Consider the following 20,734-nt stretch of genomic DNA (forward strand, 5'->3'; position numbering starts at 1 on the left):
TTCTAGGTTTTAATTTGTTTTGAAGTCCTTGTTTCTTACCGTGATTCGGATTATAGAGGGTAAAAATCTAAAGAGAATTACCTGAAGGGGCAGCAGGAGATTTGAGCCATCGAGGATAAAATTGCGGTTAATGTATGACGGACATTAAAGGGTAATCATGATCACTTTCGGTTCGAGTTGGCGCGATGTCAAGTTAGGGAAGGTTCGAGTCATCGGGAGTCGACTGCAACTGTAAAAGTAAATCGGTTACAGATTGCACATGAAAGCAGATACAATTTTGTAGATTTAACACCAAAAATGAAGCTGATGTGGTGAGATAAAATCCTCTTAATTATGACTTGAGGGAAAACGGAAGAAAAACCGAAAGCGCTTTCTGTGTGCGAGACAATTTACAAATACACTCTCTTCAGGAGACGGTCTCTAAAAATAGAGTCTATGTCTACGATACATTAATATTTGGCTGTTAAAATTAATTATACATACCAAGGACTGAGCAATTCAGTAAGCTTTGTTTGCTTTATCAAGGTAAAGAGACGATGAATCTTTTAAGAAGTAAAACAAAAAGGCGAAAAGTGTTTGTGCCTGAGCCATATACATACAAACTTGGAGTTACATCTGCTAAGTCTAGGTAAACAAGCAATGCGGAGAGTGGGCTACGAATAATTTGACGAAGAATTGAAAAACTCACTGGGTTTTTCTTGCAGGGGATTGGGTTCGGTTTATGTTGACGCCACGATTAATTAGTCATTCACATTTTAAGTGGGAATGCCCGCGGATGTTTTTGCGGGTATTACAGAGCGGAAGACCTAATTCTTCCATTAAATTTTTTAGGTGTTTACATAGACCAGCATCTTGCGGGAAAATTTATATTAACTACATTTGTAAAAAAATTTGTAAAGCAATAAGAATGTTGTATAAAACAAGGTTTCTTGTACCTAGTAAATCCCTCCTCTTATTGCATTATTCTTTTGCCTCTTGCCATTCTCTCCATCCACTAGAACTTCTTCTTCTTTTCTCTCTCTTTCTATCATATCTCTATTTCTTCTCATTCTAATCTCTGTTTCCCTTCTGTCCTGGTCCGTTTGAAGTTCTTCCCGCTCCAATTCACGCTGTTGTCTTTCCCTCATTCTCCTGTTCATTTGTGCCTTTGCTCTGGCTACTCCTTGTTCCAATGCAAGAGGACTGTTGATCGTGGACTCTAAAGACTCAATATTCCAAGGTCTTATGTTCAGTGCAGACAATGCAAACAGAGTTGAAGCTTGAGTGTTCGTTGGGAAGAATTTGGCCGAAGGGAAACCGGTTGCAGACGAGTCGATAGCAGTGTTGTTTGACCCGACAATCTAAAGAAACGAAACAAAATAGGATAATTTGCAAAAATGTTTATTATATGGCAAACTCTGCGAGCAGGCGATTTAGAATCATTTTACTCGCATGGAATGCTCGTTTTGATGCCTTATAAATCTATGAGATGTTTTTGTTTTAATTAAATAAAAACTGACAATATTTTTTTTGTAAAGATATCGCAAAGTACCTCCAAGGGACAGTCGCAACCGGGAAACAATAACGATTTTCGTGAGATTATTTTGTAATTTTCCGAATCAATTTTTGACTAAGCCTCTGCGATCAAAGTTTCTGGATCATTCGGCCTCATAGCTCCAGTTTTTGTGTCGCAGTAAATAAAAGCTGTGATCTCAGGTTCAATTTTGGTGAATTGCTTTTACAACGCCCTCCTTCCCCTAGTCGGCCGGCTACGTAGTCTAAGACAGGCACCATCAGTTCCCCTCTCTTTATTTTTAAGGCTATACTATATTCAATGTTTCTTACCTCTGCCCCCATCCCTGTGCCTTGGTCATGGCGTGAGCCATTTTGATTACGAGAAATTAGTTCCAAGCGTAAGGTACGGTCTCTACTGTGTCTGGCCACGGAGGAGTCTGTCAAACCGTTAGCTTCGTTTTCCATGATACATGTATTTGCAATTGAAGGAAACCAATGCTGTGCAAACAGAAAGTAGAGTAGGAAAAATTAAAAGTGGCTGGATGTAGATTTCCGGCTACATTCACTACGCTCATCAGCCAAGTTCCACCATTTGGAGTCGAACGATTTTCACTTCTGCATTGTACGTGTCATACGTGAGATTCAATCATTTACGAGGGTCCCCAATGGATTCTTCAATCCCGCGATCCAAACTAAAATTTTTCACAATTCCGTAATCCCGACGGTTTATACCAGCCAATCCCGATCCCGAAGATTTCATAAAATTTTTCTTAGTCCACATTCAGACAATCGTCACGTTATGTATGAGTAAAGTAGTAATTTGCACATCAGTGAGTATCCGTGGATTTGAAGCTGGTGGGACTGAATTATTCTCAGAACGATTGAATCAATTCATTTATAGTTTTGAAATATTTACATTGTAAATACTGGCGCACTGCTTTACTCTCCCCAAAGGCCACATATGTTAAAAAAATATGTCCTAACTGACGGTACCTGTTTAATACCTTGTTGGTTGTAAAGTACTTACTTGATCAGTTTCGGGATTAGTCTCCGATGTTTCGATCCAGTATATTGTCTAACTCGACAACTTGACTTCTCTGTTCTACACCAATATTGACATCAGTTCTACAAAAACATTGTTTTTAAATTCATCGATCAGCCAATGATCCATGACAAAAGATATATTTTTCTTAAAAATTCTCTTAAAGCCATAAAAAAAACCACAAGGAGACGCTTTTTTGTTTTCAATTGACTTAAAAAAAATTTAAAGAAAATGAAGGTTATCATCAACAATAGGCAACATTATATTTATTTTTGACGTCGGTGCACTTTCAATGAATGTCTGAATGTCTGGCTGTCTAAACGTGGAAGTTTATTCGAGCGCCAACGACAATCAATCACCACTGAATCATTTGAAGCCTAACGCAAAATTTGCCACGCATCGATTATATGGTATTGTAATTTTTTGTTTACAACATGCGACCTGTTCTTCTCATACCAAAATAACTCAACATTTCTATCCGCAATGCAAATTCTATGGGGTCAGACCTCTTGCTGTTACATCACATTACCCGATCCATTAATTTCTGATTTCATAAACAGCAAATTTTTTTCTTGATACCGCAAGTAAGCTTATTGGTTCTGTATTAATCGATAAGCCAATGACACGTGCAGGCATATTTAGAATTACTCTGGTCAGTGATATTTTTTTTTATTTTTACGTGCCCTGCGGGCTCGTCAAAACACCCAGCGATACTACACACCAAATCGTCTAATAAGATATATTTGTGGCTAGAGGGAAGTTTGGTTTCTCAACCGAACGTATGCGGTGGATCTTCGGGAAAACTGGTCATTTTTTTCGCTATCAAAGAAGTATACACAAAGAGTTTCTTTTTGCTGATCGCTTTGGTGGAGAACCTGAATGCAAATAATATGAATCTGCTCGCAGCTGCCGCGGATATTGACGTTATGACTTGTAGAAACAAGGAATGGAGCTTCGAGCTCTTCAGAACCCAGAACACGAGTATATAAGGATTTTGGAGGTCTCCACTTGTATCGCTGAATTACAATCAGTTTATCAAGATGAGTTATTCTTCAAAGTTAAAAAAAATCATCGGATTATCTTTTTTTAACTTTGATTCTTTTGGTTTTTCATTATTTGCATTCAGGTTCTCTACCAAAGCGCTCGGCAAAAATATTATTTTTGTGTGCTTCTCTAATAGCGAAAGAAAATGACTAGTTTCCCCGGAAAATACGCCGCATACGCTTTCGAGTGTTTTCTACGGAGACTTCATATTCACTTTAGTTACCATTTTCCCCAGTTACAGTTCACTTCATTCAAGGATACATGGCCTTGCAGTTTTAAAAAATAATTAGGGAATGAAGAACGAAATCAAAAGTTTACAGAAATGGTCACAGCAGTGTGCACCGCAATTTCTTTGTTTGCACGGTTAAAGCAACCAGAAAAAGAATACCAAAAAAAAAACCATCGATGAGATGTCGCACATTCAAATTCACTAATTATTTCAAATAGGAGAACTTGGTGACCTCAGGGGTACTGGATTCATCAATTTGACTTTCCAACTGTCCCCAAAAACGCAGCCACTCTTGTGGTGTCCGTCAAAGTTGATCCCCACGTTTTAAAATTTACGACTTGATCACATGAAACAATGTTTCTTTTTAAATTAGCATATGTCGCATCATGGGTATCAAACTACTATCTAATTTTATACAATAATTTTAGCACTAATTTTTATTACATATACATCCTCCACCGCCGAATCTTTATTATCTTATTAACTATTTATTTTTTATCAATGACTAATAGTTAGCATATCCAGATTGTTCTTCCTGATAACTTTTTACAAAATCTGTAGATCATGCACAAAGCCACCTTAATTTTTTTTATAACTAAAGGCTAAGAGGCTCTGAACCATATAAATTTATTTTTTTGTGCTTAAGTGGAGAGTACCGAACTCCTTAGATACTTGTGTTGCCCTTCCTCAGAAGATCCATTCCTGATCAGTGGAAATCTTATGTTGTTTATTTATTTTGGATAAACACATGAAGAAAGTTTTTTTTTTCTTTGATTCGGTCAAAACTATTGGACAAAGAAAAAATGCTGAGTCATAAAGAGTCGAGGCTCAGAACTTCGCGCCCTGCATGATGCTCTGCAAAGCGAACCACAGAGACTCCAAGATGAGCTAAGTCATTTCTGCATACTGCTAAGATCAACAATGTTGAAAGCATCATGTGCAGAATAAGAAAAATGATGAATCTTCAGCTCGGTAGGAAAATGAAGAAATATTTTTTTCCGCCTCCAGTGTTACGAGCGTGGAACGAAGAAAAAAAATAGGACTCACCGTCTTTCTTACAACATTAACTCACACAGCTTTTGTCACTGCCGATCCTAGCAGTTTGCGGGATGTGTCACATGTGAGCTTAGTAGGAGCTGACTAAGCTTACAGTCTCTGTGGCCCAGTGATAGAGCGTCTGAGCGTGGCCTGACCCAAAGATTTAACTCATGAGCTCTCTAATTTCTATTTGTTAACCCTCAGAGACAGTTTAGAGCTTCGAATGATTGAGATATAAATTCCGAGGAGTTTATAGTCCTACATTACAAGCACGGCTTCTTGAAAGTTTCTCTAAACATCGTCATACTGATCCAAACGTTGAAATTTCAAGCCCACGATACTATTTCTATTTTACGACGACCATGTGACTGAAAGGTTCAATTTGAGAATACGGTGGAACTTTAAATTCTTTAACTTCAAATTTATTTGAGATTACGCCTTTTTAAGGAAAATAATAAACAAGAAACTTACTAAAAAGCATGCTGTATTCTTCATAAAGCTAATTCACTAAATCATTCGTTATTCATAATTTTGTACTATATATGATGATTTGATTCAGCACTCAACCCACAGTAGGCGACGTATTTACGCAGTGTTTCATTCATACATACATACATACATACATACATACATACATACATACATACATACATACATACATACATACATACATACATACATACTTTATTGAGACTCCCTTCAACAGGGCTTTTCAGTCACAGTGTCAACTATTACATAATCCTGGTAATTAACTATTACATAATACTGATAATTAAGGACACTTTTTTACATTAACTCAATCAAATTCAAAATTTATCAAGAGTAACTCAAAATATATCCAAAATTACTTCGTATGAAACATATTATTAAAAATTATATGCTTAAAACTATGTATTTCTTTGGTGCTCTTAGTATTGTCGGCAAGCCCATTCCATTCCCCTGGACAACGAAAGTAAAATGTCCTTTGTCCTATTGACAATCTACTTCAAGGTACCACAAAATTGTTACCTCCCCTTGTGTTCTTGTTGTGAACTGCTGAACGTTTAACAAAATATTTGCCTAAATAATCTGGAGCTAAGCCATTTACACATTTGAATTCTAAGACTATGCCATTTACACATTTGAATTTTAAAACTAAGTCATTGAATAGCCATGTAAGAGATCTCTGTACCTGAGAGATATGGTCGAACTACCCTAAACCTGATTCAACTCTTGAAGCAAAATTTTGTACCAATTTCAGTTTGAGTAGATAACGTTTAGATGTGTTTCCCCACACTGAGGGAAAATAAAAATAGTTTACTAAAAACATAGCTATTTATAAGTAATAAAAGTACTTTCTTGTCTAAAAGGTGTTTAATTCTACTTATCTGTACTAACTGTTCATGCAACTAGAGGCTGTTTTAGTGATATGTACATCATTGGTAAGATATTGAGTAATATATACCCCGAGATTATTGGCAAATGAAACTGGTGATATAGTTTTGCCTAACAGGGATAAGGAGATATGAGGTAGCCTCTTAATAAGTTGTGCTCACCGTTCGAGCGGAGTGTGGTCTGGTAACAACCAATGAACGAGAAGTTATACGAAAAGTAAATGCAAAATTTTACGTTCCATTTTATACATTTAGTCTTTTTGGTTGCCCAGGAGCCTGTTTATTGAAAGTTCCGGTAATCATTGGTCCGAAAACGCTGTTTTTCAGATATCAATGGCTTTGAAATTCAAATTATGGAAAATCTAGGAAAACGAAACAGAACGGGCTGCGTTTTGAGTGAATACCCGCTATACTATTCCTTAGATTAAGATTTAAGAATATGACTCGAGAAGTTGCCAAAATCTGCAAGAAAAGAGCCCCTGGGATAAGTCGATTCATTATAGAATACATGCTGTGTTGTATAGTAATACGTTTAGAATAATCGATGATATTAGTTCAGTTTTTTCCTTGTTTGTTTGCTTTTTTTTTTCGCCAGAGTATCGGTAAAAACGTACCGATCAATCAAACTGAAAAAGGTAATACAATATATAATTTAAACTCGGAGCAAGATTTGATTGTGTAGTTTGATCGTCTGGGCCTGAGAAGTCCTGAGTAGGTAGTGCCTTCGTACCCGGACGATCAGACAACTCCCACATTGAATTTAAGTACCAAAGCTGTTAAAGAGTTTGTGCTTAAAGTCTAAAAAATCTGAACACCTAACAATTATCAAAAGGATATTAAAAAAATCATCCTTTCAGCTCCATTCCCAGGGTCCTCTCCATATTATCAACGAGGCGGGAAGAGAAAAGCCTGAGATGGACGTTGTCATTCACTCATTGCCATTTGTCTGACTGTATAGAGGATGGCGACAAATTGGGCAGCTGCGACTGCAAATTTAAAGGAAACATTTCAGGTGAATGCAACTTAAACTTGTTTGAATTAAACGCGAGAATATTCAAGTCAAGATCACCGTCAAATCACGGGTAAAAGTAAAGGAGACTGCAAAGCTCACAATCGATTCAGCATTGCTGTGGATTCAGAACCTTTCCAAGGCTGCATGCAAAGAGAGCTTTTCTCTCGAGTGTCGTTAGACCAAAACCCAGCTAATTACAACTGCCAATCAGAAGTAAACATCACAAACTAGTGAGAGATTCAGTTGAAACAAAGACAAGTTCCTTCAAAGGAGAAAAGACGCAAAAAGCAATGATTGATTTTGACACTCCAGTTCACGAAGCCAGACGTCGAGAGTCAGGCAACTGACTCCTACAAAAAAGCCCTCGCCACAACTCCATATACAAATCCGATTTAGAATTTTAACTAGATACCGTGAAATGGAGGGGAACACTAACGCGTTCTTCGTTATGTTGATTGACTCATATAAAATTATGATTTGTAAGCGCTTACACGCCATTCTGTATCATTGCGATAGCACACTCTCTATGAACCTTGTGTGAGCATGGCAGGATTTGACAACCGCTGAATGCGTCCTGAAAATAAATGTTCCAAACGTCCATTAAGTAAAAGTATTTACAGGTATTATCTATCGGTTTAACTTTTACGATTATTTCTTTTTGGAATAGTTCTATAAAAACGCTTTCTTTTGTACTCAGAACCTAACAAAGAAAAGCGCCAGCGCTCTCTTAGTCTATTGCTAGATTTATGACGCAAACATTGCACTTACCAAATTTCACTTTCATTGTCGAGAACAAGGCTATAATTACAACAAAAGGAAAAAAGCTATTGGCCAATATTTCCTCTTGCAAAGCTGATTTAGTGTGCAACCAGTGTCACGGGTGTCTTTAGACAGATTTTTTGAAACCCATACTCCTACACTCGCAGAAAGGAAACGTTCCAATGTATAAATGATACGAAGAGACATTTACCTTATTGGAATCCAGACTTAACCGCAATGAAAACAGTGCAGTTGCTTTACATTAATCGGGGATAAATATTTACCTACAAAGCTAAATTTATAGGTAGAACACAAAAAATAACCTAATGTTTCACAACTATATGAGAACACAAAATGTTAATTATACAGTACAGAGGATGACAAAATCCACAAACACGGACAATCATCTAACAAATAGACGCGACAAACAAGAAACGATGTGAAACGAACAAGGCAGAGAAATTCCCCTCTCTGGGAGTTTTGCAGCAACACAGTGTTAGCACGAAGAGTAAGCCATTACCTCCAAACAGATGCAGCACTCATCATGTCCTGAATTTTCTCGACAAGAATGTCTTCCCTCCAGCCGTTTGTCCAGACAGACGTTACACACATCACAGTGGAAGGAGCGGTCTTTGAAGATGCTGAAACGAAAACAGGAACTTCACTTCGCAGGTAAATACTCGATGAAAACTTAACGTGACTCGTAAAGAAAATAAATTTCTAATGCAAAGTGAAAACCCTATATTTCAACTTGATTCGATCTAATGAAAGGAAACCTGATGCCTAGGAGGAAACAAAAACTAGCATTCAGTACTGCTCAATATTTTCTTATTACGATTTTGCAATGAAGGATGAGAAAACACAGGAAGTGGTGAGTTTCATGTGCGTATCGATCAGGGCGTCCCTCTCTCCTATTAAGCTGCTCTCACCCTGAGGCTAGCGCCAGAATTTTCTCTCCATTCATACGGTAACACTCGGCATTGAAGTAGGCCAATTACTTCCTTACTTTTTGAAAAACAGGAATATCATGAAACATACAAAAAAACGAGGAATTTAGTCATAAATATCGTTTCACCTACCGGCAGATACCACATTTTAGGCAGTGATATGGATTTTTGTCTGTGCCCGTGAAGTGTTTACACATAGAGCAGAAATATGCTGAGAACTTTGTTTTACATCTAGCACAGGTTTGGGCGTCCTGGTTGATCTTAAAGAGGAAGAAAGCATTAAAGGAAATCGCATGTAGTCTAAATGTAACTTGTCTATTTCCACATTTATGAGATTTTGAATAAATGATATGACTAAATACCTCTTGTTGATGGCTACAAACCGAGCACTCAACATAACACGCCTCTCTTGCTTTGGAATTATCATTTAGACACCCAGAGTTGTTATGACAACGATGACAGGGAAAGAACTTTCCACAGCATGGGAACTTGACACGGCAGAGCCGCTTATAATGTTCACAGAGCCATTGTCGATCCTCAGCACCAGCTGAGGTTTGCGTAGGTGTTTCTCCTCCACCGCTCGTGGGGTTGCTGACTTCTTCTCTGTCATTCCTGCGTTCCGTTTGTCTTGTCACACTTGCCTCCTTATCTCTTCTTTCACGTGCTCGTTGTTCTTTCCTGGTCCGCTCTTCTTTTTTCCTTCGCTCTTTTTCCTTCATTGCCTTTTCTTTTTCTTCCCTTTTTTTCAAGGTTTTTTCGACAAGGGAACAAGTTTCGGCCACTCGTCGCTCTAGGTCAGCTAACGAATCACAATTTGAGAGAGACGGTAGCCCTTGGTTAGCCGTGTCCTGATCCGCAAGTATTCTTGTTTCCCATGTCAGATTTCTGTTCATGGCTGCTCTAGGCAGAGCGGAGATTTCCATTTCAGGGGAGACCAGGCCTTGTGCAATTGAAGTGGTATTAGATAAAAATGCAGGATTTCCATTCATCACTTTAAAATCAGAGTTTCTCTCCCGTTGTACTTCAGGATCAGTACGTTGATCCTCGACTTTTCTCTGCTGTGGTAAAAGGGGTGTTTGCTTCAACGGCGTGTCACCATTGATCAAAGCATGCGAAGGTATCACTACAATTTGCGGGTCATCGCAGGAAAGGGTTTGAAGATGCTCCGAACCGGTGCAGGGAAGAGAAAGTAGAGGACGAGCAGTCACCGGTAGACCCCAAACTGCAGGGTTAGGATCGAAGGTGTCATAGGGGTTTGGACCTTGTGCGTTAGCAGATACTTTTGAACTTTCACAATGAAACGATGGGGCTTGAAAGTAGTAATTAGCTTGATAGCCTTGCTCATTAGTGAAACAAGATGACCTTTGATGCCTTGAAAAAGTGTTGGAAGACCCTTCATTGGTGTTTTCCGCTGTATTCCCCATGTCATCGATAGGAGTGGTAATGCTACTATCATCTGAGTGACGAGCAAGGAAGCAAGGCCTTATACCAAAGAAATTTGATTCTTTTTTATCTATGGTGTTTCGCATATCATCTCGTGGTCTAAACTTCTCAGGCTTTGCGTCCTTGTCGTCCCAGTAAGTAACCGATTTACGATTCCCGTAACCTCGGCCCCTATTAAAGAAAGATGGATCTTGTCCTCCACCCTTTAAGCCTAGAAATTCCCCAGGCCTTGTGTTGTGACTTCTTCCTGATAAATACTCTTTATTCTTGTTTTTCCTCTCTTGAGAAACTTTCAGTGACTTCGAATCGACTTCACGTTCCATATTTCTCTGGTTTTCATTCGTGGCATCATTGCACCAACTGGTTGCGGCAGCGGCACCACCATGTCCCTCCATCTGGTCTGTAATTCGTGGAAGGTTGTCAGTAACACCACCTTTCCCTTGAAAAGGTGGTTCAGCAGATCTTGTATATGTATTGAGGGACTAGAGATTGGGGGATTAGTCATTGGGGGATTAGTCATTAGGGGACTATTCATTGGGGGATTAGTCATTGCAGAGAGAGTATAAAGGGGGACTATAGAAAATTGACTGCCGATCAAGCAACCCCTCCCCCCTCCCCCCCTCCAGTGATAAATATTGACAGGTTCTTAATCGAGCCTTCTAAAAATCCACGACTTCACCATTACATTTCGCGTGACCTTTTATCAAGTTATCTCATACATACCGTTTCGTCACCCCATGTCGTCCAACACTCTTGAGTTTGTTTACATTTGGATCAGTAGACAGAACATAACCTACAAACACGAGAAACAGGGCGAAAGCTTTAAGATGCTCTTATTTGAGAAGGAAAGAGAACCCCTAACAGAGTACTATACACTTTAAGAAGATTAGCTCGCTGATTCCTGTTTGGACTGGACGCCATTATACGATTTACTATTGGTGTTTATATTAATCAAGTCAAAGGGCTATCAATGGACAGTGGACCGTTGACAATTATTACGCTAATCAATCATTTTGTAATTCAATCAATCAGCATTGGGTTAAATATTGACTGGACCATTGGACCATTGGACCCTTGGACTATTGTATTTAATAAATGTTTCTGATCAATGGAGCTTTTTAACGGATCGAACAAATTATTTTGAGCAGTTTTTCGATTGAGTATTTTCATGTCAAAATTTTTGCGCTGGGTCGTAGGTTTCTTTAATTTTTTCGCCATGCGAATGCGAAGCTGGCACCAGAACATTGAACTATAATTGTTACAGAAAATATCGCCAATTTCCGTTTTCGATCCTCCTCTGTTAAGTCACGCGTGTGCCTTTAGACTTGTGCCAGTGCTCACTGATTATCACGAATCATCCAAGAGTTACTTCACGTTTTCTTTTGTATGTGCGCTATCGCAATTTTAACGTTTACACCTTTGTTGTGAAAACATTGTTGGAGCAATCGTACAAGGCAGTCTTCTTTCTTTTCTTTCTTTCTTTGTGAGGCGTGAGTGGCGCTGGACTCTGGGTTGTGGCCTTAAGCAAGTCGCTTCACTCACCTTGCTTCGTCTTCTCGGATGAGACGTTAAGCCGGAGGTCCCGTCTCCTGCAGGGTTTGGGGTAGGAGACGTTAATTTCCCACGCACGAGATTACTGTGTGATGGATGTCCTCCCCTGGGTTGGGTTGGGTGGATTTTAGTGTTAAGGGTAGTGCCCCGCATGGGACTCCACGTCCCGTTCGCACTGACCCTCTTGGCGTATGTCTATCCATGTAGACGTACCCAATAAAGTTGTTAAAGATACACAGTTTCCCCCTATAAGATACACCCACGTCACGCTTAGAGTTGAGTATCATGTCACGCATTTCACTCTGATCCGTAAATTGACGGTTAAAACAGTGCAGCTTCAGTGCTGGATCAATTTTAAAATGACAGGCTTGAATTTCATCGCTGAAAGGCGTTTTTTTTTTCTTTCACATAGCCGATGTATTGATTCATTAAATGCACACAAACGCAAATTACGGAATTACCTTACACCACAAGGTTCACAAGCAGACATAAAACTGAAGATTATCACTTCCTTGTGAAACACTTGAGTGAAATTTCTCATAACATGTTTTAAGAAAGCAATCACGGAAACAAACGCAGAATTAGACGTCAGAAAAAATCAACACTATAGTAAGCGTCTGTTACAAATTTTTAAAGGTTTGTTACCTCGTTCGTCCGTTTTCTCAGAACTCACCAGCAGCTTCCGGCCCAGTGCAGTTACATCTCACTAATTAAGAAAGACCTCGCAGACTTAGTTTGCAGGCAAGTCTTCAGTTCATATTCCGTTGTAAGAGTAATGGCGAATTGGCGCCAAATCGGTTTTGTCACACTCTCATAATTGTAAGCATGCACGTTTTTGAAGATGAGCATGGTTAAATATCAACGCAAATAAGCTATAAATTTTACAAATACAAAACTTTAGAAATCAGCAATGATATCTACCACAGAGAAATCATCAGTTAGGTAGAAGTGGAAACTGCACCACGTGCTGGCGGGGAATTGCGATCTTCTAATGTATTAAAGCGGAGTAACGATTTGCGCGCCGAAATTTGAATTTCTTTGCGTGTGTACTAAAAATAGTACCCTTCAGCTACTTAAGTAGCTGACATACCTCGGGCATGCAGCCAAGTATTGTGGTTTCTATTCACAAGAGAAGCGTTCGTAATTGTAGTAAACTGACCAGCCGATGGTTTTGTGCGCTTTGACGGATTGCCCGACAGTGTTGTAAGCATGAGAGTTTTAAAGCTCCGATCCGCTGGTCGTTCTTGTAGCTACAATGTCTCAGTTAAGGTGGAAGTAAAGTGAATAAATATTTAGGTGAACAAGCAACGTACTTAAGGTTGTTTACATTTTCAATAACAAACTTCATTTCAACTGGCTACTTTTCCCTACAAGTAAATATATCGTCCTGAAGCCAAAATAGATTCGTTTCGTTTTACGAGAAAACGAAAAAATAATATTTGATGTGTAATAAAATTTCGAATGCAACTTTTTTCAGTCAGCCAAAACGAGCGTTTACTGTTCTCATTTCACATTTGATCGTAGACAATCGCAGTGACTCTTAGTGTCACTTCCAATTTTTTAACTCGAATGGTGGTGGTCAATGCAACGATGCTGAATAAAAACTGAGTAAAACAGTTTTTTTAATCAAGTTCGCGTGTTGAAGGTGACGTAGCTGTCTGGTCGTTATGTTATTTTACAGTTGTATTAACCCTGGACCTAATAATGTTATTCGATACTGTCAGGGCCCTGTTACTCCAAGCCAAAGATCAATTTCTCACGTTTCTGGAACTTTAGAACATACTGTTGTTAACTCAAGTTATGCTGATTATGCTGGTTTTACTAATGACATTTCGAATCGCCGTTACGTCGATCCATTCCAGGGAAGAACTGTACCGCCTACGTCCATATACAACTTCTACATCACAGTTTCGTCCACCCTTTAACCACCTGGAATGGCTTATCGAGGTTGCAGAGCAGGCAAATAGGTCAAGGAAAAGCGGGATAATTTGCTAATAAATATTCCCATTGCGGGTTCGCGTTGTCGGTCACGCAACGTCAACAAGCTACACGACAATACGAAATCAATCGACAATCGATCGTTCATTTTATTGAAAATTGTGAAAGACTCCTACTTCTCCAAAACAGTTCCGAAATGTATGGTTATACACGCTCGCTCTCTAGCAAAAGCTGATGATGCTACCCCGGCCTTGTATGCTGAACTGAGTAGTAATAATATTGACAACTGCTTTGTTTCGGAATCTTGGCTAAACAAGAAAATCTTGTCCCAGTTGATCTGCCTAGATGGCTATGTGATGGTTAGAAAAGACCGGACTGGAATACGTACTGGCAGAAGAGTCGCAGCTATCTGCAGAAAGGACTAGAAGATTAAAGTGATCAACGCCAATGAAAAGTTTGAGTCTGAAACCCTCTGGTGCAAAATAACAACTCCAAATTCCGAATACTACGCTGCGAGCATTTACCATCCACCTGACCCCATTAACGAACCTGCTGATTTACGGCATAGGGCAAATTATAGACTGGACCATTTTTTGGACCATTGTTTTGGACCATTTTTTTTTTACCATTTTTTTTTTTTGGACCATTTTAAAGAGGGGAGCACACCATTAGTACTGAGGGAGGGGTAAGATAAAGTCTATCAGTACTGAGGGTGGGGCGGGAGGCAGAGTGTTATTACTCAGGGAGGGTTATGAGACGAAATATTACTACGCAGGGAGGGGTGGGAGGTGGTTGTAATAGTAAACACTACTGGTTGGAGCTTTTACTCGATCGTTCATACAATTTTAATTGGTTTTTCGACTAAGTTTTTGTATGTCAAAATTTTAGCGCTGGGCCGCGGCTTCATTTTTTTGTCATGCGAAAGCGACTAGTTTTCCTAGAAAATCCGCCGAATACGTTCGATTGAGAAACCATAATTCCCTCTTGTCGTCATATATTGTTCATTTTTATTCAAAGCGATGCCTTGACAGTGTTTGTTTTCTTCGGGTATTGTGCTTTACTTTATTTTCGAGAGTCTTATTGATGGTGATTTCGAATTCTCTAAACACAGAGACTTCACGGTTAAAGCAAGAATCGTTGACATAGTAATCTTAGTTACCTTTGTTATTCCAATCATAGTTCACTTCGTAGGTTCCTTGAATCAAGGGAACAAAGACCTCGTGTTTAAAAAAAATTTTAAAAAAATAATAATAAAATAATTGAATGAAACATGAAATCGAATGTTTTATCACCAGAGTAATTCTAAAAGACGTAATGCTACTTTTTTATTTCTCGTCCCAATATCACTTTCCACCCTGACATTTTTCCGACCAACGTAGAAAGCGAAGTTAGCGAAACGGACGAAATAATATTGGTTATATTGTATGTATACATATAATTACCCAGAGTGACTTTGCACTGTTCGATCGAGAGGTAGCAATGTTCTATTTCAGTGGTAAACAATTTGGTATAACTATAACTATATTTATCGAAGAGAAATATGAAAAAATATAGGACTGCCGGACGTTTAGTCACTTCATTGCAGGTACGTCAGCGACACTGACAGTTTGCGTCACAATTCTTATTTCCTCCTCTGCATGAACAACAACCTCGACCACTCTTTCGAGCACAAGCACCTCTCCACGGACAGGAAACTTCAACTGACCCTTGGTCCTATTTAACAAGGATGGAAAACTTTAAAAAAAAAATGGTGTATGAATGAAAACGTGGTGGATCAACATTTTCACCTTTTCCGGAATGCTCGCAAGAATTTTCGTGTTCCTCTTTAGCAACAACCGATCCATAAACGTTTACTGCCTCAGAATCTACTAAATCAATGGATTCATCTAATTCCATACCGGATTAAAACGTATAAAACTGTTTTAAACAGAATTATTTGACAAGCTCACCTCACTCATCCGAGAAAATGCAAAGGTTATTTCAAGACAATGTGACTAGGTAAAAATAACTGACCAATCAGAGGCGCTATTTCAACAAAAGCGGTGGTTCAAAACAAAAACACACAACCGTGTTGAATCAAGGTTAATTGGAAATGGGCATTTAAAGCGGGAAAGCCCCGCGGATGTTTTGGGTGAATTACAGAGCGGAAGACCTACTTCTTCGATGAAATCAGTTCTCATCAAAATTTAACAGGATTCCTTTTTCGCGTAAGTTTTACAAGACGCACTTTAAGAAAAATTGTTTTGAAGTCTTCATCTCTCCAAAAACTTGCGATAAACCTTCGAACAATCTCTGAAGTCTCGAAAGATTAGACAGATCGATAGTGCCAGCAGTCGTTTACGTAACCTCTCGTAGGTTTGTCCGGTTGTAAAAGAGTAAAAGGCATTCCAAAAGGAAAAGGTTTGTAAAACAAATACAATCCGTAGATCTTTCTGAGCATTCGAAGTCGAGGCTCGCATACTAGTTATTTTTCCCGGGAGAAATATAGTCAACTCCCTATAACTTGAATCTTGGAGGGAAACTGAAAAAGACTCGGGAGTTGAAAACAAAGGACTGCAAATAAGGGGAAAATTGTGTTTACTGTTTTTCTACTGTTACAAAGATTGAATGGCTGCTTCAAAATAAATTAAATGGTTTGGACTGCAGTACACTGTTTGTTTTGATTTGTCACGTATTGAAGGACGTGGTTTACCGTGGTTCGAGTTATCGAAGGTAAAACATAAAGAAAATTACCCGAAGGGCTAGCAGGAGATTTGAGTTATCGAAGGTAAAATTGCAATAAATGTATGAAGGGCATCAAGGAGAAATCATGATTAATTTTGGTTCGTGTTGGTGCGATATCGAGTTAGGGAGGATTCGCGTCATCGGAAGTCGACTGCAATTGTAACAGTGAATTGGTTACAGATTGGACATGAAAGCAGATACAGTTTTGTAGATTTAAAACAAAAACGTGACTGATCTAGTGAGATAAAATTCTCTTGATTATGACTTGAAGGAAAACGGAAGAAAAACTGAAAGCACTTTCTTTATCCGAGACAATTTACAAATACACTCTCTCCGGGAGACACTCTATGTTTACGAGATATTAGGCTGTTAAAATCAACTTTGCATATCCAAGGACTGACTAATTTAGGCTTATTAAAGAAGCTTCCTGTTACATATGTTTAACTTGACCGTCGTTAGGACAAGTAAATACACACATGTGTGCCTCCTTTTTCCGCTTAGGATTTCGCGTGGCGCCTGCTCTAGATATGTAAGCTTTGTTTGCCTTATCAAGGTAGAGAAACGGTAAATGTTTTAAGATATAAGACAAAAAGACAAAACTGTTTGTGCCTGAGCCATATACACACAAAACTGAAGTTACATCCGCCGTGTCTATTAAAAATTGTCGCTGATGAAAGAGCTAATTACATGGCTAAGTATGCAAGTTAAATTTTTTGATAGTTTATAAACAGTGATTGGTTTTTGGTAAGACATTGAACAAAAGGACAATCTCTTTTCACTCAAAAGCAAAAAGAAGTAATTAACAGTTAGTTAATTAGAACTAATTACATTAGTAAGAACTAATAAACAACAACGTTGAAAAATGTTGTCAGCCGGACTTTAGACTTAGCAGAAACAAAATACGTATCAGTATGAAGAAGTTTTGAACACAGTAATGCTGTAAGTATGTGACCCACGCAAGATCACTCACCTTTCATAGCAAACACTTCTAGCTACAGATCACATCACACACTTTGCTGAACCGGTTCAGTCTACTTACCAGAACGATATTAACATAAGAATAAAGGGGGTAAGTTTCTAAAGAAACTGTGGTGCTACGTCGGTGGAAGAGTATTATAGGTAATTTAGTGTTAACAACTGAGTTGAAAACGTAATTTAGCCACCGTAAGGAGTTTAAAGGCTGACGTTTCGAGCGTTAGCCCTTCGTCAGACGAAGGGCTAACGTCTCTGTTTCTCAAATAATTAATCAATCAATAAGCCTTATTTGAAATGCAAAATAATGGATCAGATAAACTAAAAAGACTATCTGGTATTAACCCATGTGTATATATATAATATAAAATCTGTATATAATAAAATTATAATAAATACATAAAAAAGGAATAAAATACCATGACACAAAATAGTAAAAATAAGAAATTATAAGAATAAATAAATCATAACATAGTCCTTAAAGTATCTAACATATTTTCTATGAACATTGTATTAATTATTAATTTTAAAAAATAATAATTCAACCAGTCAGTTAAGCCAAAGAGCATTTATGTTAATCGTGATCCTCTTGTAATAAAAATTCAAAGAGTTTATTTCTAAAGGTGCTGAGATTTGTCATAGTTCTGATATCCCTAGGTAGAGAGTTCCAGTCTCTTACAGAAGCGAATTCAAAAGTTTTTTCACCAAAACCCGACTTAGCATTAGGAACATTCAGTAAAGAGTCATCTCTCAAAGAGCGAAAGCGAATACTAGAACGTTTTAAGTTTGTCTTGGAGTTGCTTTGGACAGTTGATATCATTCACTATTTTAAATGAAGTTATAAATCGAAACAAACGTCTACAGTTGAATAGAGTCAAGGTCTTTACTTGGTCCCATACAACTTGTATGGGGTACACCATAATCTAACGTAAGAGTCTCAGATTGTGCACCATTCAAGGTGACAAATTGCTTCCTATCCAGAAGATAATTTTCTAACCATAAACCACTATGGCCTTCAATACCAGCAACTTTAAGCTTTGACAAAAGGATTTTGTGGTTTATTATGCCGAAAGCTTTTTTGAGATCCAAAAATGCAGCAATGTTAATCTGTTTCTTGTCTATGGCCCATTTCCACTTATCTGTAAGAGTAAGTAGAGCTGTTATACATGAGGAATTATTTTGGTAGGCAAACTGTTCTCTGCTTATTAGGTTGTGTTTCAAAGCAAAGGCTTGTAACTGATTGTTTGCAAATTTCTCATGACCTTAGAAAGACAAGGCAAAACAGATATTGGTCGAAAATTATCACACAAAGTATTGTCTTTGCCTTTGGGTAAAGCTGTTACTTTTGCAGTCTTCCAAAATGTTGGGAATACACCCTGCTGGAAGGACTGGTTAAATAAGTACGCCAGACTTGGGGCTATTTTTCAGCAGCAACTTTGAGAGCTTTTGCAGGAATATTATCAGCACATAAAGCTTTAGTGGCATTTGAATGAACCAATGCTTTGTTTAGATGTCTAAAATTAAATTCAGACTTGTGATCTTCATCAGGGTCAAACAAGGAGGTAGAAACTGCTTCGTTATTACATGTTCTTTTTGTATATGCTTCAGCTAAGGTATTGGCAGCAATACTAGTAAAGTGAGAATTAAAAGCATAACTTATTTGCTGTGGATTAGTAAGCACTTGGTCTCTGTAAACAATTTCATTGATGTTAAGTTACTTTTTCTTCTTACTACCTGGAAGGACATAGTTGAGAGTTTTCCAAAAACCTTTCGGGTTCTTATTTTGTTCCAGTTCGTTCTTAAAATAGTCTCTCCGTTACTTCCTCAGATTGTAAGTTACTTGATTTCTCAGCATTCTTTATGTTGACCAATAAGCGTCGTCTCCAGTTTTATGAGCTTTTGTGTGAAAATTATCACGTTTGGCGCCTTATACACACAGCAAAACAAGTATGTTAGATTTTGAATTTTGATTTTCACCCCCAAAGAACTTCATGCTCATTGTGTTCAAGGTCTTGGCGATGTTTTAGCTTGATACCTTCAGCAAAATAAATCGCACATCCTCCGCCTCGACGAAATTGACGATCTTTACGTATGATATTATATCCAGCAATGTGAATTTTATGGTCCGCTACCGAATCATCTAGCCAAGTTTTACTAATTGCTATAATTCCAGGTTTAGCTTCTTTAAAGATTGACCTCAATTCGTCAATGCATGGTAAAAGGCTGCGACAGTTGAGTGATACAAGGCTCAAGGAGCGACATTAAAGACTGTTCATATTGTCATTTTCTGTGCGCATTCTTCGTCTGACGAAGGCCAACGCTCGAAACGTCAGCCTTTAAACTCCTTACGGTGGCCAATTTACGTTTTCAACTCAGTTTTTAACACTAAATTACTTGATATTAACGTAACCCTTTTTAGCTGCGCTTAAACTAGTTTGTCTGCCGGTCGTGATAGATTTAGCCGCATTGATTTACAGTTCGCAGAAACTCGCATTCCTTATTTACAAGATGGAGGTATACTTTTCACATGTCATGACTGAGGCCTGTTAAGCGCTAATGCCATCTGCCAACTAGTTTTAAGATACCAATGGAAAACTCAGCTTTTAAATCAAGTTTTCATGCCACCGTGTCAAATCATATGACTCTGGAAAAGCAGAAAATGTGAAGCTAGATTGAAATAAATTACGATTAATCAACGTACCAAATCTACTCCTAATTTAATGAGTTCGACTTCTTCAGGCTACAGATTACATACCTGATTTAAATACAGTCTTGCTCTCGCACGTTCTCTGGATCTACGGGATTTCGTCAATATCGAAGTTCCTGAGTTAGAAGAATTATCATTCCATTATCTACATGGGACTTTCACTCTCGGAAGCAGATTCCAAAACCTATCCTACGGTCAATGTACAAATACTAACTAAGGAGGCTTTTACTGTAATATATGGGCTAACTGCAACGTATGAAAAGATTCTCAAGATGTTTTGTACAAGCTGTTTTCCAGATAATGGGAAACACAATATTACGAAAGAAAAAAAGAATTTCAGAGCTTAAACGAAAAGTACAAAAATAACTTTACCCCTTATTCTTCGCTTACCATGGCACAATGATCTGTACAACAGTATAAAAGGTTTTCCTAATTCTTATGATAGCAAACACTGTGTTCAC

General features: G+C 38.2%; 2 protein-coding genes across 6 annotated transcripts; both read right to left on the reverse strand.

Annotated features, from left to right (window-relative positions):
* Positions 1 to 461: 461 nt before the first annotated feature.
* On the reverse strand, positions 462 to 1,961 carry LOC131775469 (protein enabled homolog). The gene is made up of 3 exons (XM_066172149.1): positions 1,825 to 1,961; positions 936 to 1,340; positions 462 to 542 (listed from the first exon to the last, which is right to left on the reverse strand). The coding sequence occupies exons 1-2, from the start codon at positions 1,957 to 1,959 to the stop codon at positions 936 to 938; spliced, it is 540 nt and encodes a 179-aa protein (XP_066028246.1). The 5' UTR covers positions 1,960 to 1,961; the 3' UTR covers positions 462 to 542.
* Positions 1,962 to 5,290: 3,329 nt separating this feature from the next.
* On the reverse strand, positions 5,291 to 20,376 carry LOC131775473 (uncharacterized). 5 transcript variants are annotated; one of them, XM_059091593.2, is made up of 8 exons: positions 12,854 to 12,963; positions 12,578 to 12,638; positions 11,105 to 11,174; positions 9,301 to 10,781; positions 9,071 to 9,198; positions 8,512 to 8,632; positions 7,724 to 7,806; positions 5,291 to 7,206 (listed from the first exon to the last, which is right to left on the reverse strand). In XM_059091593.2, exons 4-8 carry the CDS (start codon positions 10,774 to 10,776, stop codon positions 7,149 to 7,151), a joined length of 1,866 nt encoding a protein of 621 aa, XP_058947576.2. In that variant the 5' UTR covers positions 10,777 to 10,781; positions 11,105 to 11,174; positions 12,578 to 12,638; positions 12,854 to 12,963; the 3' UTR covers positions 5,291 to 7,148. The 5 variants fall into 5 exon arrangements, with proteins under 5 accessions (XP_058947576.2, XP_066028238.1, XP_066028237.1 ...); XM_066172141.1 differs by lacking the exon at positions 12,854 to 12,963 and adding an exon at positions 20,322 to 20,376 and having other exon boundaries at positions 9,071 to 10,781; XM_066172140.1 differs by having other exon boundaries at positions 9,071 to 10,781.
* Between the last annotated feature and the right edge of the window lie 358 nt (positions 20,377 to 20,734).

This window comes from Pocillopora verrucosa, chromosome 9, assembly GCF_036669915.1.
Source record: "Pocillopora verrucosa isolate sample1 chromosome 9, ASM3666991v2, whole genome shotgun sequence".
NCBI lineage: Eukaryota > Metazoa > Cnidaria > Anthozoa > Scleractinia > Pocilloporidae > Pocillopora > Pocillopora verrucosa.